The 21,937-nt window shown below is 40.3% G+C and overlaps 1 protein-coding gene across 11 annotated transcripts in view; it reads right to left on the bottom strand.

Moving 5' to 3' along the window:
- The window catches only part of FGGY (FGGY carbohydrate kinase domain containing), a 364,051-nt gene that overhangs the window by 94,916 nt on the left and 247,198 nt on the right, over window positions 1-21,937 (bottom strand). For all 11 annotated transcript variants that reach the window (XM_004679054.2, XM_012722677.1, XM_012722676.1 and 8 more), the window contains 2 exons: window positions 20,518-20,579; window positions 9,584-9,731 (listed from right to left, as the gene is read on the bottom strand). In XM_004679054.2, the coding sequence (XP_004679111.2) occupies window positions 9,584-9,731; window positions 20,518-20,579 (210 nt within the window). The remainder of the gene's footprint in view (window positions 1-9,583; window positions 9,732-20,517; window positions 20,580-21,937) is intronic.

The following is a 21,937-nucleotide window of genomic DNA, read 5'->3' as shown; positions in this document are numbered from 1 at the left end:
CTATCTATCTATCTATCTATCTACCTACCTATCTATCTATCTATATCTATCTATATCTTGACTTGTTATCCTTTAACAGTTATATTTTGTGTGAATATTTTCTCTCATTCAATAGGATGTCCTTTACATTGTAATGTATTTTCTTTCATTAAATTTTGATATTATAAAATATCAAAGATATTTTAATTTGAAGCAACACACTTGTTTTAGGTTTAGTTACCTGCCACAGGAGGGTCAGAAAAAAATCTTTATTGCTAATATCACAGAACCTATCACCCATGTTTTCTTCTGTATCTTTTATTATTACAGGGCTTTTATCTAAATATTTAGTCCACTTGGAGTTTACTTTTGTGTATGGGATTAGTAAGTGATCCAATTTCATTCTTTTATGTGTGACTTTCCAATTTCTCAATGCCACTTATTAAAGAAATAAGGAAAACTGTTCTTTTGTAGTTACAGCTGCTTTATCATAGACTAGGTGCTGGTATGCACATGGACTTATTTCTGGATTGTCAATTCTATCCCACTGAACCACAAATCTACTTTATGCCAACACCATACTGTCTTCGTACTATAGCTTTATGGTAAAGTTTGAAATCAGGTAATATGATGCTCCATTTCTCTCCTTTTTCCCCTCAGTTACTTTTGCGATTTGAAGCCTTTTGTTGTTCCATATAAGTTTCAATTGTGGAGGTGGTGGTGGTTCAATTTCCTTGAAAAATATTGTTGGCATTTTGATGATGAATGCTTTCACTTTATACAACATTTATGCAAATTTTGAACATATTAATTCTCCCCATTGATGATATGAGCATGAGAAATCCTTCCAGCTCCTTACATCGATATCTGAATCCTTTAATGACATTTGTAATTCTCCTTGTATAGATCTTTTACCTCCTAGCTAGCCTAATTCTGAGGTATTTAATGATTTTTGAAGCCATTACAAATGGAGTAATTTTCTACATTTCTTTGCTCCTTGATTATATATAAAAAGGCTATGGGTTTTTATATTTGGATTTTGTAACCTGCCATTTTGTTGCATTTATTGTTTTTAGTAACATTTTGCTGGGCTTTAGGATTTTCTATACATAATAGGTTATCATTTGTAAACAGTGATAAATATACTTATTTTCCAAGTTAGATCCCCTTTATTTTCTGTTTTTGTCTGACAGCTTTGTCTAAAACCACTACTACTAAGTTAAACAGAGGTGGTGACAATAGGCATCCTTGTCTTATACCTGTAAAAATTAAGTAAAATAAGCATGTTGTTTTCACCAGTGATTTCTACTACTGTCAGAATGTAGAGTAGCAGAATTCAGGGGGTGTCCTTGGTAAAATGATATGTGTCCAGTAAGTGTTACACCTATGAGGGGGGTTATTTAGGATCTGTGGCTTGTAAGGGAATCCCATTAATTCAATTGGAACCACATGCTCACATGGAGTATGTCAATCTCTCATATGCCAGAACTGAACAGGATACTCACATTAGATGGCTTTATGATTTGTTCACAGTTATACCTTCCTATTTTCCATTCATTAAGATGTTCTCTTGAGACATTTCTAAAGGGTGAAGAACTGCTGGTTTCTTCTAGCCTAATCTGAATACTGGGGGGTCAGTACCAGACTTCATTTTAGATTTTCATATGACAAAACAAATCCACAGAACATACACATCTAATTAGCCATGCATTTAATCAAATTAAATGTAATTAATCATACATTTAAGTATGCACTGTCCCTACTTCAGTGAGGTAGCCACATGCAACACATTAAAATAGGGGAGCTGAGTGGTTTTTATAGATCCCTGTCCTTCAACTCCCCAGCTCCATTTAATTACTCTCTCCAGATGCCCCCAGCCACCCAAAGCCAGCACTGAGCCATTAAAGGACACAGACACCATTCCATCACTCAAACGAGAACCCTAGGAGCACGCCTGATTTTCCCCTCCTTCACCAAATTTAATCTATCTGTCTTGTACATTTAATTTCCCAAATCGCTTCTGAATTTATCGCCTCTTCATCATTGTCTCTCTCTTCCTTAATCCAGGCCATGTTATGTCCTTCGTGGAAGAATCCCTTGTGAATCTCCCTCTTTATAATGGTGTTCCTCCTTTCAATGGAGTTAATGGTTTTTCTCAAGTGCAGTTATGATCATGTGATCTCCTGTTAAAAACCCACCTCTTTTTTCTCAAACAGAGCTGTCTTTACTATCTGGGCACTTCTCTGCTTATTTTTGTGTCTGCTTTTGGTTTTCTTCCTAGTATCCTATGTTGTCACTAATCTGATTATTCATTTGTTGATGTGGGTATACCTGAATTGAGTAGAACTAACTGTTGACAATTTTTCTTGGAAAATAAATGAAAAGCCAGATGAAAACAATAGCTTTGATTTTTGCACACAGGAGCATAGAAGGTTTGGGTGAGAGAGCAGAGAGGAACCCTGCGGATGTGTTTTCTTAATTCAGTGCCTTTGTGACGGTATACTGCCTCCTCCTAAAGTTTTCTGAGCTCAAAATTTGTTAAGAATGCTAGAATTAGAATAGAGCATGAGCAAGGCTGATATTATATAAATTTGCTTCATAGAGAAGAACATACTTTGGTTGAGGGAACACAGAACATGGAAACTAGAATGCAGGTATTTGGTCAGAATTGTGTTACTTACCAGAGCAACTCCAGTGGACACTGTGATGAGTGTGAGGGAGAAATTTGGAATTGTATGTAAGATGCACTCCCATATAAATTTGTTAGAAATCCCAGTAATCTTACATGGTGACCCTGATAATGTAATTGGTTCTTATACCCAATTACATTAGAATCCAATCAGTGAGAACTTTCTCAATTAGTAAGAGAATAGGGGTGGGATATCACCAAATTTAGCTTCTTTAATTCCAACAAATATTCATGATCAGTTCTTCCATAAAGTATTGATATTCAAGACACAAATGATATGGACTCTTCTCAGAACTTCTAGCACCTTTACAACTCAGAAATCTAGAAACACTACTTTATTTTCTCCAGAAATTGAGAATGATCTCATTCAATCAATGTAAATTTAACTCTTGTGTTTGGTAATTGCTATGTCAAAAATGGACACATGGTGGTTCGCATAGCTTTTCTTTTTCTGAAAAACAGAACATACCTATATTTCATGGTAAACAATTATTTTTGGGAAGGAATTCTGGATGAGATTTACTACATAGATCATTATATGGAAGGTACTGGGCAACAAGTAAGTGAACAATTCTCCCATAACCATTTCCCTCATTGCCTCACCACTAATATCAGGGTCATGGAGTTGAACTGTGACTCAACCAAAGACACTTTTCTCTAAAGTGTGAAGCATTTATAATCTGAGGTCCCCGATTCCTTAACATCTCACCTATGATATATACATGGAACCACTAGAAAGGCAGATGACCATTAAGTCCATTTGATTCTCTCCCAAAGACTGGGGACCTCAGCTCTGACCTGGCAGATCTCGAATGGCACTCATTTCAAGATGGAACATTCTAGAGTGTGCCTGTCATTGGAACACTGGGGAGCTGTCGCATAGGGAGGTGGTGGCAGTGCTCTAAGATATCCTGGAGGAGGTACAGCTTTACAGTCAGTGACAGAGATGGGACAGGTCAGATAAACAGACACAATGAGCTGAAGGCTGGCTTGTTCCATCCATAAGATGAAGTGGGAAGGCAGATTAAGTGGAAGGGCTGTGTTTATAGAAGTGCATGTGCCTACTCTGAACGTTTGGGCAAGATATTGAACAAGAACTGTAAGAGAAAAACACTCATATTTAGTTGTGTGAAGGCTGCAAATAATTGCCAAAGAGAAGTGAACTGAGACCAATAACCTCACTATTCTATCTAATGGTTATAAAATACTTACATAAATATTGAGATATTCCAGCATAGGAGAGAAGTAGAGGTGAATGGAAAGGCAGTAAGCTTTGAAGTAAGACACATGAGTTGTTGGTGTTGGTGGTTCCCTTCTGATCCTGGTAGGTTCCAGCAAGGATGAACAGGCTGACCTCACAGTACTGCAATCCTAGAGATCACATGACTGGGCCATTTTGGAGCCAGGATACAAGTACAAGTACACATTTTACTTCAAAACGTGGGCTCTCTTTACTATTTCACAGTAGGGAAAACATGCAACCAACCAACATAAAAATACACATGGGGAAAAAATTAAAACATGCAACCATGTCTGATGATGAACACTTGGGTTCAACTATCTTTATGTGTGACCATGTCATGTTTGTTTACTTAAAAGTAGTTTTGGCATTTTCTTGTTTTTAAAAAACTCAGAACTATCAGTGCTAACTGTTTTTCTAGACTCAAGCTTCTGCTCCTTTCAAACATCTAATGCAAGGCGTTCCTTCTCTGTGCCTCCTTCACCAAGTGGTCCAGGTAGTCTATTAAACTGTCCACCCCCCATGCTTCCTCCCCCAACTTACCCTCTTTTTAGCCCAGTGTTGCAAGTCAACTGCATCACCAGAGGAGAAATGAAACAGCTAGTTCCATGGCAGGGAGCCAACTGTTACCAGAACAAAAGAAAATGATTCTATCAAGCAGAATGGAAAGATGCCTGAGTTACGTCCTGTTCCTACTTAAGAGGACAGGCACCTCAAGTGAAAGGGTTAGAATCAGGTCAAATCATCGGGGACATTTACTTTTGAAATCTGAGTCAGTGAGTGTGAGGAGGAATCTAGAGCTATCACTGAGAAAAGGCAGGGTCAGTGCTGAAGCCCAAGGACGGGAGTGAAGACCAAGATGGAGGCAGAGTAAGAAGGCCGTTGGTCAGAATGGGGGCTGACGGGTGCGGGGGAGGTTAAGAACAAAGTTGGTGTCACTTGGTAGTAAAGCATGCATGATGCAGCTGTTAGGGCTCCTTTTTCTAGTTTGTGCATTTTTTAAAACCCAGAGTTAAAAGTCAAGGCAGATTTATGTTGCTGTACATCAGAAAAGCCAAGATGGTCGTTTCCACTTAAGCTTTGCAGTCCCTGGCATTGTGACTTTGGACAGGTCACTGTTCATTCTTCACTTGACAAATGAAGACTGAAATAACTGTGTAACCATACAATTATTTGGTATCTGTCTCAACCTAAGCACTGCGGAAATGGGGGGGGGGGAAAGTCTCCGACCCTTATGTTTTTCTGATTCATTTAAACTATATGCTACATCTTATGACAGTTCTGATCTTATTTTCTTCACTAACAATTGTTTTCTACTGCCTTCAATGCAGGTTTTGATTCTTTTGCTGTATTTTTGGTTGCTTTTGTTCTTTATTTTTATTTCTCACTCTGCTGAATTTCCATCTGAGCTTGTTTTTTTCCCTAATAAGTTTCCACACTATTTTGTAGAGATGTTTCTTAAAAAAAATTCTACTGAGTACACCAAGGAGTCTTAATCTTTTCTTTTGGTTTTAACAGTAAATAATTTTGGAAGAGGACTTCCCCTAAGCGCTCAACCTGGTCTTTCTTTTTCTGTGTATACAAAATTTTCTTTCTGTGGGGTGCACTGTGTTATTTTCTTACTTGTTCTAAGCGTTCATTCATTCAGCGTTTCCCAGCCTACAGCACACATGATTTACTCACAGCTCCACTCACTGTCACTCGGATTTGCCACTTCAGATCGACAGCTAGTTGCCAACTCCCAGGGTCTACAGTTTTTATTTTGTGTGGCTTTGTTGGCCTGAAATAGACTTTCTAACCCTTGAACAGATGGATAGGCATGCTGAGTTTCAGATCTCCTACCTATGCACAGCCTCTGGGGTCTCCCCATCCCTGGCCCATTCACAGAACTGCAGGGTTCATCCGCAGGCAGACTGCTGCCCAGTTGGCTTCCTGGGTTGGCAGTTTCCTAATGGACTGCATTGAAAAGGAAGATAAAGTCTGGGTTGTGGAGGAGTTCTGGGAAATTGAACTCCCTGGCTGCTTCCAAAAATACAAAAACAAAACAAAATAAACCCAAAAACCTTAACCACCATCAGCAGAATAGAGGGATGACAGCCCTGTGTTTAGGCTGAAAGGGATCTTGTATTTTCAACTCTGGAGCAGAAGGTGGAACGGTCCAAACTCTTGTAAGTCTGGAGGTTTACTTTGTTCAGCGATCACACAGTATGTTTATCAAACAAGTCACATTAAGACTTTTAGATTCTGGAAAATCTTTCCAGATTCTCTGAGTTTGTTAATCCAATTTCTAGTTGATTGTCATTCTGGTTTTCAAAATCAGCAGAAGCATATGCCTTATTTTGCATCTTCACAGGTATTTTTCAAATGAAACAGAGAAAGGTGCTAGCAGGACTTAGTAGCCAAATGCCACTTTACAAAGTATTCAGACAGACGTCTATTACACACTTCCCTTAGCTTGTGTAGACATACGCAGGATCGCAACATGTAGAATGCATAACAATGCCCCCACCTCCCTCCCCTACAATAATTATCTGTCTTACTTTTCTGCTTTTATGTGAACTGAGGACAGGAACAGTTTTCTTTATAGGGTTTACAGGCCTGCACATACTAGGGATCCCCTGCTGAATGAATGAATGCCTAAGAAACCTTAAGAGGTTTTCTGTGAACCACACGAGAATACAGACCTGGGAGAGTTTAAAGCTGGTAAGGCAGAGGAGTGCAGAGAGTGTCTCATGTATGGAGAGGAAACATTCTTACTACCAGGATTCAATGCCAAACAGTTTTTGTCATTGATGAGACTATGGTGCAAGGAACCAGAATCACGGAAATGACTTGTCTTTCTCCTCTGAAGTCTGTGTGTATTATGATTGCTTTGATCTCAGATCCTCTTTTCCACTTAAATCAGTGTCAATGTCACCTCCCATCTGAAGCCTTTTTGACTGTGAGATCAGGATGGCCAATCATTTCCCACACATCTAGGGTGCCCCACGTTGAGTGGCACCTAGAGCCTGATCCCATGTTCCCTCTGTCTGTTTTATTTTATGTTTGCCCCCCAAACATGCTCCATGAATGTCAGATCTTCTGAACCCACTGCATAATTAGCAGTGTGGGTCATAGAATCAATGTCAAATATAAGAGCTGGGGATAGAAGTCATTGAAGTTTTTGACAAAAGTACCACATTGTAACAGATATCAAGTGATTACTTTGATGTTACCCAAAATTGGACTGATGGAAAGAGATTTGGAGAAAAACTTATAGTCCCAAATTTCTTTCCTTCAATATCATTTAGGTTACCTTTTCCTTCCGAGGGATTGGTCATTGCAAAGTAAATCACTGCAAAAGGCAGTTGTGAAGGAAAATCATTGCTAACTTATCATATGACAGATGGCACCTGTTTATAAAACAATAACAAATATGTTTTCACGTAAACATGGTAGGATTTTTAGCTACAATTAGCTATAGACCCCCATGCAAGAAGACTCCTTTGATGAGTATGTCTTTGACTTAATGGGTATTTATTAAAATGATCATCAAAACACTCAAGTGCTGCCTTTAGAATGTATTTTGTATTTGTTCACTTTTAGTAATAGAACACCCTTAACTCTGTGACTTCTTTAATCATGGTAATTCTTACAACTTTTGGGGCTTGGTTTTGAGAAACACCAATAACCCACTGGGATCCCTGGCACCTGTCAGGCTGGGTATACAACTGTTGGGGGAGGGGGGCACCCCAAGGGAGGCAAAGCAAGTACATACACTCTGGGGCCACTATCACTCTATATGCCTGCTTTGCTTTGGGGTCATTTTATAAACTGATCAGGCTTCTTAACGTCTTCAGCTAGTCAGTGTCTACTGCATTTGGGTTCTGATGTTTATCTCTACTGAAGGCACTAATTTTTGTACCTATATAAAATGTGTTCCCCCGTTAGCTCTGTCTGCACTAGAACTGGTGATCTAAAAGCATAGTCCTTGACCTAGAGTTTGTAGCTCCGTGGTTCCCTCTGGACACTCCTCGTCTGCCTCCCAGGTCAAACAAGGAGTCCACGCTCATTATTTGTCATGTGGTCATCCGCCAAGGACACCAGCCAGACGTCACGTTTATTATGTCTGATTTTATCTTATTTTTTCCCTAAGACTTCCATTTATTAGCAGAAGTTAATTATGTCAAGTCGGTAATGAAAATAAAGATCAGGTCTTCCTGTTGGCGTCATAAAAATACTGAAAACACTCAACAAAATTAATCACAAAACCACAGCATTCTGAGCACTGAAGCTCTTCAAGTGAGCAGAGCTGTGCCACTGCCCTGCATGACACACCTCACCTGCTCACAGTCTCCATTCTCAGTTCCTGTCTTAACATCCCTCACACATTGCTTCTCAAATTCTTGATATCTTCCTGGATTCCTATATCAGTGATGATTGTCTTACTTGCAGACTGTCCTGGCCTCTTGGAACTGAAGCTTATCTTTAGTTCTCTAATTTTTTTTTAAAGATTTATTTATTTATTCATACAGAACTGGGGTATAGGCCAGAGATGCAGAGGGTGAGAGGATTCACCAGAGACAAAGTGGGGAGCAGAACAGGCAGATCGACGAGGTACACTGCTGAGGGGAGCAGCGGGCGGGTCAGGAGAGGTCTGCCACGCCATGTGGATCTCCTCCGGGGCAGGCGGGGATCGAACTCATGCTGAAGTGGCTTAAGCTTCGTAGTGCTGTGCTTCAACCCGCTGTGCCACCAGGGAGGGCCATAGCTCTCTAATTTTAACATGCCTCATCTGTCCTCAAACATGCTTCTTGTTGACTCCATCACTCTCAGGCCCCGTCTCCCTGGGCCCTGTAGATGTTCTATCTTGGTTAACAAGGTTCACAAATTCTCCTACCAAGCTCACCTTAGTCCCCGCAGGTGGTTCCACTGAATCTTTGCCTTCGAAGTGACACTAGGAGCTGAATTCAACCACCAACCTAAGTTACTAACTGTATTTTACATCAACCAAATTTTAATCTGAAATCCTAACACTAATGGGGACTCTAACAGCTCTGCCTCAGAGCCTGGCCATAGGCAATGCTGTGTGTTGCAAGCCCAATCGGCACTTCTCTACCAGATGGCTTTGGGCGGAGAGGACACTGTGACTCTACAGACTGATGGGAACACAGAAATGGCACAGGCATGGCCTCATGACTTGCAGCCACTCCATAGGACCAAGAGGAAGCAATAACTACATATAGATATACTGTTTTTTCTTTCCTGTTACTATTTGATTCTTTTTGGTCTTTTTTTCTTTTTGTTTTTTTTACATCATTCTTCATTTTGTACATTTTCCTGATTTAGTTGTAATACCTGTGGACTCCCCACCACCACTTCACCCATGTGCCATTACTATAGTCTTGCGTGCTTTTCCCACCCCAGTTTTGATCCTGTTGCCCTCTCCATCCCTATATAAACCAAAGATATGCTGCTTTTAATGCTCTGGAAGCTGGCTCAGATACAACGAGAACTTCCAGAAGAGGATGCCGGAGAGAGAAGAGCCTTCCACGGCAACACATCTGCAAGGAGCCAGGGGACTGTGGCCTATTTTTTACTCTTCGTCTTTCCTTTCTCCTCGCTTTATTTCTTCCCAACTTTGTAGAACCCTCTGGCCCACCTACACCTCCATGCAAGGACTGGCTGTTACTTACCATGCCCTTTAGTGTCAGATCTGCTAAGGGAGACCGGTTGCCATGGAAATCTGGCCAAACATGTAAATCAACAGTGAGGAAACCCACAGGCTGAGCCTTCTTAATCAGATCCAGGTGACTGTTCAAATATGCATATACACTCTGGCATCTGGAAGAGAAGGAGATTTTGTTTTTTAAAAGGGGGGGGCAGAGCTGGGGAGCAAATGGTTCTGTAGAAAGAAACCATTTGTGCTTTCATATCGAATTCCCCAAATAAGCAGACTCCCCAAGGCAAAGAAATGACCCTGAACCCCTATAAACTGTGATTCCCACTGTAGTATCACCACAAATAGGTGGCAGGTCGTAGTGGAAAGTAGAAAGGTTTCGAATCAGATCAAATCTAGGGAAAGATTTACCCCTAGGAGGTACATAACCATGAGAAAGTTATGCAAACTCTGAACCACCCTTTTTGCATCTGTAAAAACAGATTCATGACCCCTGTCCAACTTACCTCATAGGTTATTGTGGAGATCAAAGGAGACCATGTACGTACAGATACCGTGTTTTGTAAGCTGTACAATACTGTACATATGTAAAGGATTTTTTAAAATCAGTACACTTGATTGCAATAATAATGATGAAAATACAAAAGGAAGCAAATGTAAGTTTCTCAACTCAGGACAGGAGCTTGTGAAGGGAGGGGAGGAATGGAGTGAATGCAGTTAGAATCAGGAATTAGGAAACTTGAATTCCAACCTAAACTTGTCAAGTGATAGCGTGTTTGTACTTTCTCTGCTTGAAGCCTCAGTTTGCTCATGTGCAGAAGTTGGGTTCGGCTGCGAAGGAGACAGAGATGGTAATGGGCTTAATGTCAAGGGGTTCTGGGCCCACAGCTTGGCTCTACCTAACTGGGCTGCTGGGTTGGTGACTTGCCCTCTCTGAACTTCAGTCTTTCCAACATAAAATGGGTAAAATACCACCTGCCTCACTGGGTTCAGTCTCACTGGATGACACAGAGATTAAAGTTGGTTACAATTCTCCTCTTTCACAGTGCTTCCTTTCCAAAGTTCTAAGCCAGAGATTCTAGAAAAAGGTGGATGCATTGAAGGTGGCATCCACTTGTGCCCTTGAATGGATGCTTAAGGGCCAAAAATATGACATAATGGCAAACAATAAAAAAGAGGAAATACATTTCCAACGGACGTTGAAATCTAAGATACCTAGATGATTACTATTTATACTTGAAAATGTAACATTAAAAAATGTTTTAGGCATATAACTCATTCTAATTAGGTTTTAGCTGTGATTTCTAATTCTAGGTTTTGACTGTGAATGTCCCCAAGAAGTTTCAAAAGTTTTCTAAATTAAGGTTAAAGAAACAAACAAAAAATTAAGCAGTAGCTTTCAAACTTTTCTCTTAACTAAAAAAAAAAAAGTGGCATTTCTATATAGAAAAGATAGAGAAGCAATTGTGAGTAAGTGTGAAATGTGTGTGCTGTGGGGAGGTGAGGGCAGTCCTCCCTACTGGGCAATCTCTGCTTCTTGCTATGACACCTCATCTGTGAAAGCCTCCTGCCTTAAATCATATTAGGAGGGTGATCATACTGTGGGGAAAAGACTCCCCAACCATAGCAGCATTGACTGCTGCTCCCCCAGATGTGTCGGCCCTATGACTGCAGTGCAGGGAGCCAAGTGCCATTAACAGTTCTTTACAGAGGGGATGTTCAAAGACATGGAGACCTGGGGTGGATTCCCAGTGTCACCTCTTCAGTGTGTGAGTCTGAAGCCATGTGCTTTCTGGAGCACAGGTCCGAAATCTACCAAGACCCGACATTCTGCATTGATATGAGTTGTCTGATAGTGGTAGGAAAGGCGCTCCTATGAAGCCTCCATGGAAGGCAGGACCAGAATCATCTGTCTAGGTAGAAGAGGAATCACATTCTCATTTTCCATTTTCCAGTTCTTTTTGCTCCTGGACAGGCAGGAATCACATTCATATCAAAAGTTACAAGAGCATTTTTTTCAGCCAGAGTCAAGAGACTGCACTGATTCTAGCAACTTTCCACTTCAGAAGAGCATCACTGCACTTCACTTAGAGTCAAGGGATTTTTTTTTTTTTAATTTTAAAGAAGTGCATGTCTATAAATCTTTTCATTTGTCTCTCAAGGAATCTCAGAGCAGGGCATCTGGCTTCAGACATCTGGGTCAATACGAACCTATAGCCTAATTACTATTGATTCGTCATTGTCTCATTTGCTGCGGGTCTTTGCAAACAGTGAGATTCATTTAGCCTCCACATATATGGTCACTCGTGCACTAACGAGATCCCTGGGGGACGGAGCATATGCTCACCCTTTGACTCCTAACCTCCTCGCAGCTGTATGTTTATTCTTTGAATTCAGCCATTCGCCTGCATGTTTTTTCAATTATACCTTACCATGTGTGCTATCTGAGTATATCATTCAAAATGAAATGCACTTGGAAAACATTAAAATAACAACTGCACGTCATTATTCACATAATTTTAACCTTGCATGATGCCTTTTTGGGTTCCGACTTTGTTTCATTTTTGTTTTATCAATTCCTTCTCAGATGGCGGGCTGCCCTCTCTCTTAGCTCAGGAATCACATTTTAACTGTTCCAAGTGTATCTTTCTCCCTCCTGTTTATGAAAGTCAGGCTCATATACCCTCTCTCAGAGGGGAAAATTCTTGTTGTCCTAGGCACATTGTATATGATAAAGAAAATATATTTTCTACCATCACAATATAGTTTGCCTAGTACCACCTGGGTGATCAGGCTTCCTGAAACTCTCTAAGCCTAGCTCACTTTTTGTAATCATGATTAATATTTTTACCTTCTGAGCTGTTACAAAGATTAAATATAGAGTTCTGAGCACTCTAAAATGATAGGCAATCAATAAACAATTCCCTGTCTTTTCTCATCAGAGGAAATTCATTTCTAGCTTAAAAAAGAATCCAAGTCAGAGAAGGTTTTTTTTTTTTTCTTTCCCAGACTACTGCTTACAATCTTAAACAAAGTCAGCACCCCATGGAATCTGTAATCTTCCCACCTTCTCCATAAATCACTTAATTTTTGGAATCAGTGGATGTCCAGAATTATGGTGACCATACTTTCAAACTAAACTTCTGAATATGTGGTCTAAGAGAAGACATGTGTGCTCTTTCTAGAATAAGAGAAAATCTGGGAAAGAAGTGTCTACACTGCGTGTCTCCTACTTTCACTTGTTTCGCAGATTGCTGAGTGGGGGGCTGTACTCACCCCCCCCCACACACACACAGCACACAGAGCACACGCATTCTCACACTAACTCACACTCACTCTCTCATTCAGAGCTATTGCAGTGAAAAGTGGATAACTATGGATCCTAGATATCCATTTGCATTTGGAGACTGGACAGGATAATTCTGGAGTCATATGGCTACAACCTTCTAGGCATGGTGCTGTATATCATAGAAGGGGACAGAGAAAAGGAACAAGCATCTTGTTTACCCCTCTTCCTCTAAATTCCACCCATGGGCCAGCACTACACGATGCTAAAGGTAACCTGCTGGGAGGTATGAAATGGAGATTTTATTTCCAAAAGCAGCACAGCCTTAGTCTTTCTGAGAGAACCTCCATGCCTGAACACTCTTTTACCCTCATATGTAAAACAGAAGCTAAAGATGGCATTATAATATCCAGTTTATTTCTGTTTAAATACTGTTTCTCATCAAAAAGCTGTCAACTTTGCTGATTATCCCAACACAGTGTACAGATGGAAGGTTCTAGTTAAAGTCATTGCCATAGTTCTACAATTGTCATAGTCCAGGAGAACCAAAGTCAATACTTGCTAATAGACTGATGGCTCACGCTGTTGGCAAAACTGAGGCAGCAGTAGGTGAGGAAGTCATAAAGGACGGGAGAAATCTGAGAAGAGAAGAGCTGAATAAACAGTGAGATCAATATTTAGAAATCTCCCTATGCCACTGAGATCTCCCTATGCCACTCATCTCCTCAAGAATTAAAGGACATCAAACACTATCACTGCGAGGTACCGGGCACACTGCACATTGGTAATATATGTTCTTGACCTCTCATTTCCCTTCCTTGTTCCAAGGGGAGTTACAGGAGCTTTATAGGAAAATTTTAAACGTATCTGAGATTTGGCCTATAGTGGATCAGTGCATTTTATGAATTTATGGACATCACAGAAGGGAAGGAGGATTAAGGAAGATGTCAAATCAAGAAAAACTGATTGCCCTCAAAGGAACAACAAAAAATCCAGGGAAAGTGGGAGAAAAGAAAGACTGGCTGAATGAGAGCACATGACTTAGCATGTCATGTCAATGCTCCTAAGGGAACTGAACCCAGTGGCAGCTCAGTGAGAGATGCCCACTGCCTGCAGTGACCTCTACAGAATCAAGTCAGAACAGACTGGGCTTCACTGATTACACCCTTCCACCTCTGACAGACAGTAGGCTTGCTGAGAGTTGTCCCTTCCACCCCAGTGAAAGTCTAGTTTACTCCATATAGTTGCCAAAGAAATGTTTCTGAAAGATAAATCTGATTGTATCTTTTCTGTGCTCAAAAAAATGAAAGCCATGAAATAAAGTCAGAGCCCCTATAGTTATCAACTGCAACCCACATTGTTAGGCCCTCAGCTAACTCCAAATCCTCATTCATTTCTTGCTCTTCTAGACGTTGGTCCAATGGCTGTGTCAGTGTTCATCAGTCTGGCATGCTATTGGCTGCCTTTCAGGTCTTGGGGCCCGCTGTTCAGTCTGGAAGTTCTGACACCATGGCCTGCTGCCTCGCCACACAGTCCTGCTCAAGTATCACCTTTTTGAGGGCGGCTTCTCCACTTGAAATAGCTCCCACCCATCACCTCTGCAGCCCACCTTCTGATTCTCTTTCATCTCTGTTTTTCTTTTCTTAAAGATTTATTTATGTATGCATACAGGACTGGAGTATAGGCCAGAGGTGCAGGGGAGGTGAGAGGATTCACTAGAGACAGAGTGGGGAGCAGAACAGGAAAATAGGCGAAGTACACTGATGAGGGGAACAGCATGAGAAACACGACAGGTATGACGTGCCATGTGCCCTGGCCAGGGATCGAACTTGTGCTAAAGTGGCTGTGACTAGCTTCATAGTGCTGTACTTCAACCTGTTGTGCCAAGGAAGGCCCCCATCTCTGCTTTTCCTAGAAAGTTTATCAATTGCTGGCAAGCATATCTGTGTTCACTACCACCACCCTTCTTTCTTCCTTCCCTTCCTCCCTCTCTCTCTCTCTCTCTCCATACACATGCACAAATACATAAATATACACACATACAAGGAAGAAAGCAGCAACCTTTTTTCTTTGTCCCCTCTTATCCCTCTTATAAATACTTATAACACATTCACTGGACAGATAACATGGATTTTTAAGATTGGTTCTACTGCCAAACTTTAATATAGTTCATGTGGATTGTGACAACATTTTCCTACCAAGCCATGCCACCACCAGAACTTCATTTAGAGAAATTGGTAGGTCAGGTTCTATAACAGAATTAAAACAATTGTCAGTTTTCAGGAAAAGAGCCAAAGTAACCATCAATATAAGGCAATATCTGGCTAAAAAGTGAAGTACTTAAATACTTGGCTCCAAATAGAGAGACTCTGGCTGCCAGTTATATACATGGAGATATCTAGTTATTTTTTACTTAATCTTTAAGCTTACAAACATTTATCTTCAGGGACTGAGTCTAAAAGGATTAGGGTACATAAAGAATATAAAACAGCAAATCTGTTTGTGAACTTGTTTCTACAATTTCAAATAGGATTTGTTGATGCTCAGATCATTTGTTTTCAGAGACCCCAAGTCACACCAACAAAGGCATATGGTTTCTGATTCCAAGGGATGTGTTGTCCCTTCCAAAGGGCCAACTTCATTTTAATAACAGTTTTGCCTATTTCTTTCTAAGACCTGAAATATAATGAGTTTATAATCTTGGAATAGTCTATTCAAAGATCTGATAAGATACAGATGCACTTTCCTTTGCAGGACAACAGAAGTAGAAGGGGAAAAAAGTACTGAATGAACACCTACTAAACATATGAGCTGGAGATAAAACTTGGAATTCATCAAAATACAGACAGAAATGAAGTCAATGCTGTCGATGGGCTCACCTTGGAAGAAACAGCAAAGAGAGAAGAGTCCAGGAACTTAGCTGTAAGGGACTTTGGGATCAAGAAAAAGACAAGTTTGAAAGGTGATTGAAGAGGAGTCAGAGATGTAGGAAGAAAACTGGGAGAGGGTGAAGTTCTGGAACACCAAAGAGAGATTGTTAAAATGTCAGGAAGGAGTGATCCCTGGTGTCATCGGTGCTCAGAGCTCAAGGAAGTGACTAGAAAACACCATAGGAACTTATCCAAATGGAGGACACTGAGTGTCATGAAATGCCTTGGGCTAATGGTGATGGAATTCAAATTGGAGTGGTCAAGGGAGGAGTACATCATCAGGACAGTGAGAAGAAGAGTATAGGCCATGTTCTGCCTACACCTGAGAAATTCAGTAAGGTTCCTGGAAGGGGGTATGGAGTCAAGAGGCATGGAAAACGCTGGCATTGAAATCCAGTCTGACTCTAACACTAGATTCTATAAATTGCTACTCTATGCTGCTGCTTTCCCACTCATCCATAAATCCTCCTTTTTTTGCTTTCAGTTAAAACTATTCCTATGAGGACTATCTACAGAAGAAAATTTGGAAAGTTTTGAACTAACACCACAGATCTAATGATGCCCTAGGTTTCTGGTGAACTTTGGGATCTTCAAAGATGAACATTTCTATGATCTACTTTCATGTTCAGAATACATATAAAATGAATAGAGTGGTTGAGGAAACTGAGTCACAGAGACATTTATGACAGATTGGGTACAAGAACCCAAGACTTCTAATTCCCAGCCTGATGTCCTGACTGTTCCACCACATTTTCCACAGGTAGGCAGGCAGGTTATGGAGGACTGACATATGATGCTGACATTTAACCTAGAATAGCCACCACCAAAACCTCTTTTATTCATTACAGTATCAGAAGTAGTAGCAGCTGTTGTCACTGTCACTGTAGAGTTTACAAAATCCTGTCAACAGACTACTAACTAAACATAAAGAGAATTCTCAAGGTTTGTTCTCTCATAGCTACTTTCCTTCCTTTGATGAGGACATTGAGGTTCTCATACAATGCATATTTTAGCTGAGATTGGAATCCAGACCTCCAAACTCCAAATCCAGTGGTATTGACTTAGGGTTTATAAAATCTCTTTGAAAAGCTGAGGAAAGTTATGACTCCTGTTCACAAGAATAGAGGTGTAAGTATGAAACTGTACACAATGAAGGGGTTCACTGATGATCTCAACTTAGGAACCCTGCTCCAGGATGTGTGGGCTCTGAGTCAACTCAAGTGCTAGCTGGTGAGGCAGCTAGATGGGACCCTGTGGGTGCTGAAGTCATAAGGAGACTCCTCTTCCAGAAAATGCTTGTGAAGCTTTTCTCAAACTCCCTGTCAGCATCAATCTCCTCTACATGGCAAGAGCTCAGTGCTTAGATTCTGGGACAGCAGATATGCTGTTCTGCTCCAGACAGATAACACTTCCCCAAAGAGAATGCAAGCCCCTTGATGGAATGGAAGCATCTGACTTACGTAACTGTGACAAACTATCATCACTAACATTTAAAACTCAATTCCTCCTGCATCTCTACACTTCATTGTCACTATGAGTCAGGCACTACTGGATTTTATTAATTTTCTCAATAGACTTATGAGGTGTTTACTATCAGTGTACAAAGGCACAGAGAGGCTACACAGCTATAAATGGGTGAACATGAGACATTTGCAATTTGGTTTCAGAGTTTGTGATGTTGCCCTCTACCATGGGCTGCCCTTTGATCATGGGCTGCTAAACAGGGGTTTCTCTGCTAATATTATAAAATTCTTTTCGTAGAAGTCCAACAACTAAGAATTATTGTCATAAAAAGTAAAAAAAAGGCCCCCTGTGGTAGTGCAGCAGGTTAAAGCACAGCACTAAGACGCTAAAGCCACTTCAGCATGAGTTCGATCCCCGCCCCAGAGGTGACCCACATGGTGCGGCAGACCTCTCCTGACTGGCCTGCTGCTCCCCTCAGCAGTGTACTTCATTGGCCAGCCTGTTCTGCTCCTCAATCTCTCTGGTGAATCCTCTCACCGCACCTGCACCTCTGGGCTGTACCCCAGTTCTATGTGTATAAATAATAAATCTTTAAAAAAAAAAGTAAAAAAAAAAGATGGATTTCATTTTGCAATAATTTAAGATTTACATAAAAATTGCAAAATCGTAGGCTGCTCTTCTGCTCATCATTTAGGCAGTGAATGTGGATGTTGTGGTCCCGGGTATATTCTACAATCATACATTGTTTTTGTAGTAGTATCTCCTTCGTCTCCAGCGATCTTGTACAGCTTTTTAATAAGTCTTTAAACCTTTTTAAGCATAACCTTCTTTTCAAGAATACTGGCTATGATTTTATAGGATGTCCCTTCATTTGGGTTTGTCTGTCATTTTCTTATGTTGACATGGAGGTCATGCATTTTTGGCAAGAACATCACAGAAATGATGCTGTGCCCTGCCAGTGCTACATAAAAGGAGGCACGTGATGCTGACATAGTTCATTGCCAATTCTGTTAGCTTTGATCACTGGCTAAGGTGTTGCCAGCTAGATTTCTCCACTGGGAAGCAACTATTTTCCCTTTTATATTAATAAGTGTCTTGTAGTGAGATACTCTGGGACTCTGTAAGAGTCCTGTTTCACATCACACTCTCCCTTACTGCTTCAACATGTGCTGATGATTCTTGCTTGCAACAATTACTGCAGTAGTGTTTGCCTAATGATGGTTTTCAATTTTCAGTATTGCTTCTATGTTTATTAATAAGTCCTATCATCCTTTCCATAGATAGGAAGATCTGTCCTCTCTTCCTCACTTATTTATTTCTTCAATTATTTATCGTAGCAGTCATGGATTAATCTTATTCTATCACATTTATTCTGTTGATCAAGTTGTTCATGGAACAATTCCTTTTTGAATACCTCTGTACTTTCTGGCACCACAAAATATTCATATAATTTTTTTCTGCTTGGGCCACAAAATTGACCATTTCTGACCATTTACATTGAGGAGGAATGAGAATGAGAATGAGAAGGATATTTAGAAACCACAATCTGGATTGTGTATACTTTGCTTCTAGGGCATCACTGCTTCTAGGCCCTCTTGGAAGAGAAAGTTAGGTGGTATATGCATGTATTTTCACACATGAATATATCTATCTGTATTTCTATTTGTAGACAGCCATACATAGATTAAAAAATCAATTGTTACTGATACCTCTGATTCCACTCAGTGTATGAAAATTCATTCTAACTTCTTTTCCCTATGTCGGGGTAACAAAGAAATCATCCTGTAGCCCTCTGGGTTCTTCTGGGCTAGCAACTTATTAAGCAAACATAGGCAGATAGATAAGAGAAAAAAAAACACACAAAACTAGAGTTTAATAACAGCATGTATGCCTGATTCATACTAGGGAAAGACCCAACATAAATTAGTAACTTAGTTACATGGCTTCAACCATTATCTTAAATATTTTAGCACCACAGAAGAGTCTGAAGTAGAAAGGGGAAGTTCAGTTAAGAAGTTACTGGGGGAAGGAACAGCAAAAAACAACATACTTAGTTCTGTCCTCTCCATTGGAGAAACATAGGGAGGCCTTCACAGGGAGAAATTTATGCATAAATATTAAAAACATCCTCCATCCAGTGTTCAGAACCCCTTTCTTGAACTAAAACTTTTAATAAAAAGACATAACTTGAAGACTTTTCCTCCCTTACACCTATTTGTGAGAAACCTGGCTCTCTCTATCTAATCTACATCTATAAATCTACCTCTGTCCATTTATATGCCCAGTTGTAGTATACACATGAAAACTTTTTTGAATAGCTAATCCATATATCAATGAAAACCAAATTAATTACAATATTTAGGTGCAGTTATTTTTCCTTTAACCACACAGCATACTGTCAAAAGTTTTTCCCAAACATAGGTTAATTCTTTTCTTTCTCAAACCCTCTTCCATGTGACTATGCTATTATATTTTTCAGTATTAATACAATAGGCTCACCTTCACTGCAAACACATATCTTGGTATTTATGGATGCATGCTGTGTTTTTACAGTACATATATATGTCTGTATAAATCTAATCATCTATCTATATTGTGGAAAGTTTTAGGAGCAGGATTATGTGCTAACCTATAGTCAGAAAATGATGGGTTTCCCCTACTACATTGTTGTCTTTTTTCCACGTCTCTTATTCCATTCCATTCCTCTATAGGTAACAGGTCTCACTAGCCTCATGGTTTAACTTTCCTGTGTGTGTGTGTGTTTTTTTTTTTGCAAATGAGTATATACCCATATTGTCTTGCATGGCCTCCTTTTTATGAAAACACATATATTATAAACACTTGTTCATGTTCTACTTTCTTCACTTAACAATAGCTTTTGAAAATCATTTGCTGTCCATTGTTATGCACAGCATTACTGGTAGAAAGACCAGTGTAAAGACGTTGAATAACTTGCCCAAGATTACATACCCAGTATGGAACAAAGCTGGACTTGAACCCAAGACGTTTTGACTCCAGCCTTCATGTTCTTTCTGCATCTGAGCTTCTGATCTACAGCTCCTGACATTTTCTTGGGGGATCTTTATGTTCTTTGCATTTTCATGTTGTTTTGAAAACTAATACATGTATGTTCTGAATTATCTGGATGACTGTCTCATACAAGTACTGCCAGGCCTTTTATTGCCTGAAGAAACTAAAAATGATGCAGCTGCCTACTGAATGTCTCAACCAGCATTGCACGTGGAACATAGGGACACAGAGAACAGTTACCTGGCTGTGGCTTTGGCCTGGAGTTCAGGAAAGGCAGCGTGGCCCTGTACCATGTGGTCTATCTGTAAAACAAAAGAGGGAGGGATCAATCGCACAGCTTCTCTGTTCTCTATGTAAACCAGAGAATGAATATTAAAATGCCATTTCATCCAACTCTGTCTACACAGGATCTAAGAATGCAAAAATGCTAACGCAGCAAGACTTTCTCACTTTGCTGAATCTAGTGGCAGTACTAGGTTGGATTTGTAAAACAAAGATGTTTAAAGAGAAGAGTAGCAGGAAATGAAACTCACAAAGCTGAACTGGTGGCAGCAGGTAACATCAAGAATGAGGTCTGAGGGGAGGAGTACGAAGAAAAGGTAACTCAAGGAAAATGGAGAACCTATGTGGTAACCTCTGGATCACACTGTTTTCCCTGTCCTGATCTAAATTATTATTCCAAGGCAAAGTCTAACCTTGATAATGGAAAAGTTGAGTGAAAGAGACTATGGAGGAGGAGGTCCCAGTTCAAAAAGGAAAAAAAAAGAAACGGTTGCTAACAGAAAAAGCTCCCCAACTAAAATTATCTGGGCAACTGAGACATAGCCCTTCAAGGACAGAGATGTCTACTCTCTGCAGACAACCATCTTCTCTGAAATCTCACTTCTAGGATTTATCCCTTAATCCATTTGGTGGCGCTAAGTAAAACTGTATGCAATATACATCAGGGAGATAAAATGCTTTCCCATGCTGCTACTCTGCTTGCTGAAACACAAACCAAAACTGCTGGAATCCCTGAATTTCATCAGTGTATTTTCCCCAGTGTCTACAGGAGTCACTAGTACTCCAAAATAACCACTACGAACACTTTATTTTCATTCAAACTATGAACAGACTGGTTATTTTGGTGTGGAGACAGTTTCTCTGAGCATGTTTCCTGAAAGTCAGGGTTATATAAAGAGAAAGAAGTTTCTCAAGGAGCCATCAAGGCTGGGGTTGGATTCTGGCTCCCTCATGGATTACCTGTGTGACTTTAGGCAAGTCACTTAACTACTTTGAGCCTCAATAACCCTCCTCTTAAAACAGGATTGCTAGTGGTATAGGAACAATGGGAGAAAAATTCAAACCAGTGATGGACACTCAGAGCAAAAACAGAACTTTTAGGAGCCCACCCCCACCTCTTAAACTAACCACCCAGATCTCAGATGCTGAGTGTTACTCCCTTGCAAGCCATCAACCTGACACCATGAACCATGTGCCTCTGGGAACGAAAGGCAGAGGTGTGCAGTCATGCTGGACTCAGGGTGCTGAACGTGTGTGTGTCTAGCCTCTTCTTTGGCTAGATGAGTGCACCCCAGTGTGTTTTCAGCTAATGCCATCTCAGATAGAACCCACTGTATTTAGTTATGTGCAACCTACAAATTTTGTTCGCTTTTTTTTT

The sequence above is a fragment of the Condylura cristata genome, unplaced genomic scaffold, assembly GCF_000260355.1.
Source record: "Condylura cristata isolate star-nosed mole 26May11 unplaced genomic scaffold, ConCri1.0 scaffold00008, whole genome shotgun sequence".
In the NCBI taxonomy this organism is placed as follows: Eukaryota; Metazoa; Chordata; class Mammalia; order Eulipotyphla; family Talpidae; genus Condylura; species Condylura cristata.
This window is presented reverse-complemented; position numbering and strand designations above follow the sequence as displayed.